The following is a 7,843-nucleotide window of genomic DNA, read 5'->3' as shown; positions in this document are numbered from 1 at the left end:
TGGTCATAAAAATTCAATGAATATAAAACATCGATGGCTTAACTAAATAATAGAGGCATTTTGAAGGGAACAGGAATTAGTATCATTTAGGTAACATAATTTGGCTTTCATCTAATTTGACCAAAGCTGCAAAATAATTTATTTTTTTTTAAATGTGCAGAGATGAGAAGATTTACGCAACAAAAAACTACAAGAATACTCTTTATGATTCTTATCGGAAAAATGTCACATACGCACTGACTAATCAAACTTTGAAACAAATACATGTACCTCACACATGTTAATCACACACAACGAGCAAGTTTTCAACTTTGTTGCATATCTCACATAACGTTTACAAAACGAAGAATGGAGCACTGCATTGAAGCAGCCATCTTGGATTGTCACACAATAGTGATTTCTCTTCATTCAGAAGGATGTTGCTAGGAGTTGAGGTGCTGGTTTCCAGTCGTTAAGGCTGATAACAGAATCTACTTCAGTGTCATATTTCCTTCTCCTTTCCTTCACATTGAAAGGCTCACTGAAAAAGAGATAAGATAATGATAAAATACAAAGAGAAACACATACTCAAGCACATCCAAAGACACTTCTGACACACTGTTCTTTTCTCTAAAATTCTTACTTTACTTTTATAGGTAAGATTCTAGATTTCTTTATACAAATATATATTTTTTTTACTTAATATGTCAGGAAATTGTTTTATCCCATTCCAGTTTTTTTTTCATTTTCAATCTCACTTCGTACAGTACAGGGTAAACTGTCTAAAGATTCAATATAGAGACTTGACAAATAATATTCACATGCAAGTGATTGAAATGGTTAAAGCTATTTGCTGATTATTTATTTGATTCTATGACATTATGACTCGAGGAAACAAAACTCACCAGTATTCTGTAGGAAGCTCTTGAAGTGGAACGAATGTGTCCGGTTTTAATTTGATAGTACCTCTGTAAACAAAAGAAAGGTTGGTAAATAAGTTAACTCTTTTCACACCACAGTTTAGCTTTGATGCCACCGGGTACCTGATCAAAGTAAAATATCTGTTTTAGGTTTTTTTTTTTACTTTCTTAAGCATTGCATTGACTGAAAATGTTAGAACACTATCTTTGCACTTAAATTTGTTGATATCTTATCACAGTAAATTTATAAGATAGGTACTTGAATGGCCCTTTTTAAGAAAAATAAAAAGATTACTGAGAGGGCACTATAAAAAATTAAAGTACAATTTCCAAAAAAAGAATCAAGGAATTGAAAAAAGAATTAAGATTAGAATGTCAGCATAATTCATATTATAAACCCTTTGCAAATCTCAATCTACATCTATCGTTTCACAAGAAGCATTTATGTCATTAATCAAACTAACTACCAACAGGGGCAGTGGAAACAGGGAGGGGGGCTGGGTAAGCTGTGCCCCCCCCCACTGTTTTTCAAAACCATGTACAAAAACATTTTAAAAATGACCATCTGATCGTGTTTATTTCATGGTCAGCGCCTCCCCCCTTTCAAAACCATTCCGTGCCCTTTAGCAATATGTACATTCTAGCATTAAAAGCAGTGAGGTTACATAAAATGTCAATCCTAATATATGCTTTTCACATTGCATACCCTTAACCCTATACTATCCTTAACCCCATACTATATTTTTTTCTATTCACACTGTCTTTCTTAACCCCATACTATCTGCTCAACCGTGATTAATGCCTTAACCCCGGACTATCCCTCTGCTCATGAACATTGATGGTTTTACCAAACAGAGCGTGATTAACGTGCAATTCGACTTCTGTGATTGGCTAATGCTTAGCCCCACTTTCCTTAGCCCTGTTTCGTTTTCACACTGCATCTCTTAGCACCGCAATTGTGGTGCTAGCACCACAATAAGCCGGCTAACCCTGTTTTTTTGCAGGGCCAGATAGTACCGTACTATTTACCGTGCTAACCCACTTTGCTAAAACGTACTAGTGTGAAAACGAAGTGGGCTAAGTTTAACCCCGGGAAATTGGTGGGGCTAAACCCCCCCCCCCCCTTAGCCCCACCAATTTAGGACAAAAAGTGCAGTGTGAAAAGCATAATAGAGACTTACCCGAACGTTACAACTGGTCTGGTAGAACCATAATGATGGAAGATTGGAGAATATTCTGGGGCTTGGTAGCTCTTATCACCACCAGAAGCAGCAGGAAACTCACCTCTTCTCTCCCATACTGAATTCACTGCAAGAAACAAACAAATAGAAACAAAGTGTGAATAAGATTGGAGAAGTTTCCCTAACACCTTTGTTTTCGATGCACATTTTAAATCTTATTTGAATTGAAAATGAATGGTGAATAGACAATATGTTTTACATGTATACAATGCCTTGTTATTGAACATTAATTGTGAAGTCTTTGCATTCAATTGCCAACTTGTACACTTACCCAACATGAAATAGATGTTTTACATCCATAGGTTGTTAACCTTTTTGGGTGTTTTTGCTTTTCAAATTTGGTTCCTGCGCCCCCCTAAATTCCGTTTTTAGTTTCCTGCGTCCCCCCTAAATTCCGGTGAAACCCCCTAAAATGTTTTTGGTCCCCCTTAAAATTTAGGTTGATAACCTTTTTTTTATGTGTCCATCATAATTTCAGGTGGACCCCCCTTACTAAATTTTTGGCTTACGCCGCCAATGGTTACATCTATATCTGCGATGAAGTATTGATTCTTAAAAAGGAAATGAGTGATTTTTTTTTAGCTTTGTTGATTGCAAGATCTTCAAATGAATACACTCTGATTACACTTTTTTTTTATTTGTAATTACAAATGACGAGAAATTCCCCACTGCCTAGGATCTTGCAAGAAGTGAAAAAAACATGAATGGGTGAAGAAGGCAACATAATTAAAATCAATAGTGATATGGGTTGAGTAACGGTTATTCAATTAAGAAAATTGATGTAACCTTTAATTTAACACCCCCCACCTCCCTTACCATTCCCCCATCAAAATACCCTGGCTCTGCCCCTCCTTTTTTTAAAGATATATTAGAAATTCCTTATTTTTTACTTCTCCCATTGAAAAAAAAATGACCATGGATTAAGCAGGGAATTGTTCTTGCTAACAATGCTTTGGATCATGTTACTTTATCCGAATAGCTGTACTTAATAGAAGTCTTACATTTTCTATTCTTGCCTAGCATCATAGAATGAGTTATTTCTGCTGTTGATGTCGTACTGGCTAGGTGCTTTACTTTATCGCTCTTCACAAACTTGCATCTCCTTCCTATATGATAGCCTTCAGGGTATGCCGTCCATTCTGTTGTTGTTGTCACAGAAGAATTTTTACCTGGATGGAAGAGGAAAAAGTTATAAAGTAAACTGACAATTTCAAAATGTCTTTAAAAAATTAATTCAAAAAATGAGACTTGATAGAGAGTAACCTGAAGGAGTTGAAAATTAGACTGGACACTTTGAAGAATGTGTTCCCAGCTTGAATTGCAGGGCACGTAATGGCTGGTTTGCTAAATTGAAAAGCCAGATAAATTAGGCTACATTTTTGTAGAGTGCTTAAATATTTTTATAAAATAATGAAGAGGTTAGGTTCTATTTGAAATGAGCAAACTGGCATCCATATACCATCAAATGATTAAAAATATAAATATAAACACATTATTATGACTTAACCTCACCTAAAAATGAAAAGGTAAAGTAAAATTGGAACCAGGGAAAAAAATACATGGGGGGCTCGGGGCGATTTTGCCCCCGAAATGCCCTAAAGAGCCCTGGAAAACTAAAATGGAGCCCCTGAAATTCATATAGGGTCCAATGTAAACTTTAACACAAATTAGGATATTTGGGTTAGTGAGCTCAAAAATAGCCCCGGAAAATAAATTATTAATTTTTTCCCTGATTGGAACATCATGCGTCACATCTAATTGCACTAAATTATCATGATATGGAATCATTTATAATAAAAATCTACTTGACTATAAAAGTGTATATATCGTTACTAATGACAATTTTTTTGTTTTTTTTTACCTGGAAAGCAGCGTAACTTTGGCAATGTAACTTCCTCTGGATACTCTCCTGTATAGGTCTTAGGAGGAGGAATAAATCTTGCTCTAGATGACCAATCAAGACCATGACTGTTGGGTTTAAAAGGGGCAATAGTGATTAAACAATTGATTTACATATAGGTGAATGAAAATGTGTATAAAAGCCAAAGGCCCGTATTCTGATGTCGGGTTTAACTTAAACTCAGGTTTAAAGTTGTGGTTTAAGTATGGCAAGCCAATTGTTACAAAAATCACTAACAGTAGAGATGTCATACTTCAGCTCATTTGGCTCTCAAATCATTCATAATTGTCTAGGAAGTATAAAAAGATTATTGGCTTCACCATCGATGAATCAGGAAAGAGCACAGTAAACATAAGAAACACACAACTTAATAACAAATTTTATACTTTTGGCTTCCCATACTTAAACCACAACTTTAAACCCGAGTTTAACTTAAACCCGACTTCAGTATACGGGCCAATTTATCTTAATAAATCTGATTTGTATGCACAAATAGATCATGGAGCTATTTTAGCTCTATGAATAGATGATGAATTCCATACATGTATATATATAATGAATACATAAATGAATAAGTAAATTAATGAGCCAATTTAAATTAGTTATCAATCAATTATTGAAATAGTGTAAGCAATAGATGAAATATTGGTGTATTCATTTCACCAATTATGGTTAGAAAAAAAAATAATGAATGGGTATTATCAAAGATAATTTGCTATTCAGAGTTGAAAGAAATGACACCTTATTTATCAAAAAAGGAAAAGGGGACTGATTATGTATTGTGAAATTTCATTCAGTTTTTTTTTCTTTTATTTACCGGTACGGTATATATTTATTATACAGTGCGTCCCAGAAAAAACGAAACCGAGATTTAGCGATCAATTATCATTACTGAATCATAAATGAAATAGACAAATGACCTACCAATTTAAAGCTTAGAATATCCTCTTTCATCTGATATTACTTAGATTATTTCTCATTCACGCATGAGTGAGCAAATGCAATTTGAAGAAAGGATATCAAAAACTCATTTGGCGGGGGGTATCTGGGTTTCAAAAAGAAAACCACATTTTTGAAAAGTTCGATATCTCCTCTTTAATTTGATACCTAAATTACAGAAAATGGTCACGAAATAAGAAAGTTCTGGTCATTTGAAATAAGGCTTGAATTTCAATAATTTCATAAAATGAAGAGGTTCTCCAGGCTGGCTTTCAAACTCTCTCGACACTCTGTTTTGTTGACGATCAGCCATGCATTAAATCTTTTGTTCACCATGCGAAAGCTTCTGTGGGAAACCGGTATAAACACGTTTATCTCATGAAATTATGGAAATACAAGCCTTATTTCAAATGACCAGAACTTTTTTATTTCTTGACCATTTTCTGTAATTTTGGTACCAAATTAAAGATCAGATATTAAACTTTTCAGAAATGTGGTTTTCTGTTTGAAACCCAGATACCCCCCGCCAAATGAGTTTTTGGTATCCTTTCTTCAAATTGTTTTTGCTCACTCATGCGTGAATAAGAAATAACCTAAATAATATCAGATGAAAGAGGAGATTCTACGCTTTAAATTGGTAGGTCATTTGTCTATTCTTTTTATGATTAAGTTATGATAAATGATCACTAAATCTCGGTTTCGTTTATTCTGGGACGCACTGTATAATCCAAGAACACATTACACTATTTACAAGTGATCAGAATAAAAGAAACTAACACAGTAACAATATTTAAACAAAAAGGGCAGTACTTTTTGGTCGATATCTTAGTTTGCTTATTTTCTGTACCTATTTTAAAATTGAATTTGTTTTGTGCTTCTGACAAGCTACATAGTATTTATTCTGTTTGATTGTTAGCTTTCCATTCTGGCTATTATTGGTAAAAAAAATTAAGAACTACTCCATGAGATTAATTAATTTCAGAATATCCCAGTCATGGGAGCTCATTCAGCTCAGACCATGCAGTTTATCTGAAAATAATGAGAATATTTTCTACTTACTCTGTATATTTGTCTACTTACTCTGTATATTTGACCTCTTGTTTTGTTACATGTGGATGCCAATCAGGTTGATCTCCATAGCCTGGGTTTATGTATCTTCTTCCTCTCACTTCGTCCTCTTCATAACCTCTACGTTCATTGAAATGTCTTCTTTCTCTCTCTGCATGATGAAAGATTTATAAAAAAAAAAAGTTGTATATCTGAAAGTATGAACCAAATAATATGATCAGAAAATATATCAACTTGATACTTAAGAAGTTGATAAAGGTATTTCATTGTAAACAATTATTGCCTTTCATTTACATATGTTTTTTTTCTGTTGACTGTCTCAAGTTTAAAGTCTTGACAAATTTTTCTTCATCAAAATAATCATAAAACAAAAACCAAATTTCTACCCATTGAGGACGATAGAGAGGGGCTGAGAGAGCAACTTCACTAAAGAAAAAAGCTCAGTGAGCCTCGAGTCTCATTTCATGTGCAACTGCTACAACTTATTTATATTTAGACTTGAATTGAAAAGGGATCATTAAGTACTGTTACTACCATAAATATTCATAAAAAGGTGTATTCAGTGCAATCAAATAAAATATGACAAAATGTTCATCTTTTGCCAGGCATTTGAATATTCATGGACCCTGGCAGCCATGGGGGCATAGTCTGGGGCTCTGTGTCTGTGAGTCACAGACAGAGCCCCAGACTTTGCCCCCACAGTGTGAGATAGAAAATAGAGATCGAAGGTCTATCATTATTCATGGTATGATAGATATAGATCTAGATCTATGCTATTATAATCAGTTTAAAAAATACATACCACGACGTCCGACTTTTCCAACTTCAGTTGTGACATGAACTGCCATGTCCAAGACCAAGGCTGCTTCTTCAAGTTTTAGTAAAACTAAAAGGCAAGCACCCTCAAAATCTCATTAGCACAGTGGGCGTTAGGCTGACCTTGGCGTCCCACGAAAACCTAGGCCGGCAGGCCAGGCTCAAAGTCTGATCGTGAACCGCTGACAGAAAAAATCTCTTCCGTGCTTCAACCGAGGAAACTAATGACAATTTCACAAGTTTTCTCACAAAAATAGCAGGTTCCAATTTAGCATCCAATATTTTCCAATAGATAAAAGAATATTTGGATGATCCCTTTGATGATTCATGTGATATTTTGCCTAATGTAATGAAGGTAACAATATTGTTTACTTCAGTCGCGAGAGCACGGGTTTGCGGTCAGATCAGTGCACGTAAAACCAATGAGCGTTTACTGTTGCTACGCGATAGGCAAACAACGGGGTAAAGGACCTGTTGCTTGGGGAGCTCGCTCGCGAGTGGGAATGATAATTGATTGATTGATTGGTATAAGCATGGACCTATTCGTAATAGGTTTCGAGGTCCACGCGGTGTTGATCCTAGTCCACCTCCTGGACTGTTGTTATTTTGTACGACACGACTACCAAACACCCAGCACACTACAACCCCATAACAGTACACGCATACACACACCCTGAATAGTCATATGAAACAACATTTTTTGGTAATTGGGTAATTGACGTATCAAATTAAAGGGCAGATATTGAACTTTTTAAAAATGAGGTTTAGTTTTTGAAACTCAGATACAGCCCGCCAAGTGACTTTTTGGTATCCCCTCTTCAAATTGTTTTTGCTCACTCATGCGTGAATAAAAAAACAATCTAAGTAATATCAGATGAAAGAAGAGATTCTAAGCTTTACATTGGTAGGTCATTTGTCTATTTTATTAATGATTAAGGTATGATAAATCATCGCTAAATCTCGGTTTCGTTTTTTCTGGG

The 7,843-nt window shown here is 35.0% G+C and overlaps 1 protein-coding gene across 1 annotated transcript; it reads right to left on the bottom strand.

The window, feature by feature from the left end:
- Nucleotides 1-406: 406 nt before the first annotated feature.
- On the bottom strand, nucleotides 407-7,265 carry LOC121413559 (spermatogenesis-associated serine-rich protein 1-like). Its single transcript, XM_041606417.1, has 7 exons — nucleotides 6,850-7,265; nucleotides 6,060-6,198; nucleotides 4,002-4,108; nucleotides 3,142-3,309; nucleotides 2,081-2,207; nucleotides 885-947; nucleotides 407-520 (listed from the first exon to the last, which is right to left on the bottom strand). Exons 1-7 carry the CDS (start codon nucleotides 6,893-6,895, stop codon nucleotides 409-411), a joined length of 762 nt encoding a protein of 253 aa, XP_041462351.1. The 5' UTR covers nucleotides 6,896-7,265; the 3' UTR covers nucleotides 407-408.
- Nucleotides 7,266-7,843: the final 578 nt, after the last annotated feature.

Source organism: Lytechinus variegatus, chromosome 4 (assembly GCF_018143015.1).
Source record: "Lytechinus variegatus isolate NC3 chromosome 4, Lvar_3.0, whole genome shotgun sequence".
NCBI classification, from domain to species: Eukaryota; Metazoa; Echinodermata; class Echinoidea; order Temnopleuroida; family Toxopneustidae; genus Lytechinus; species Lytechinus variegatus.
This window is presented reverse-complemented; position numbering and strand designations above follow the sequence as displayed.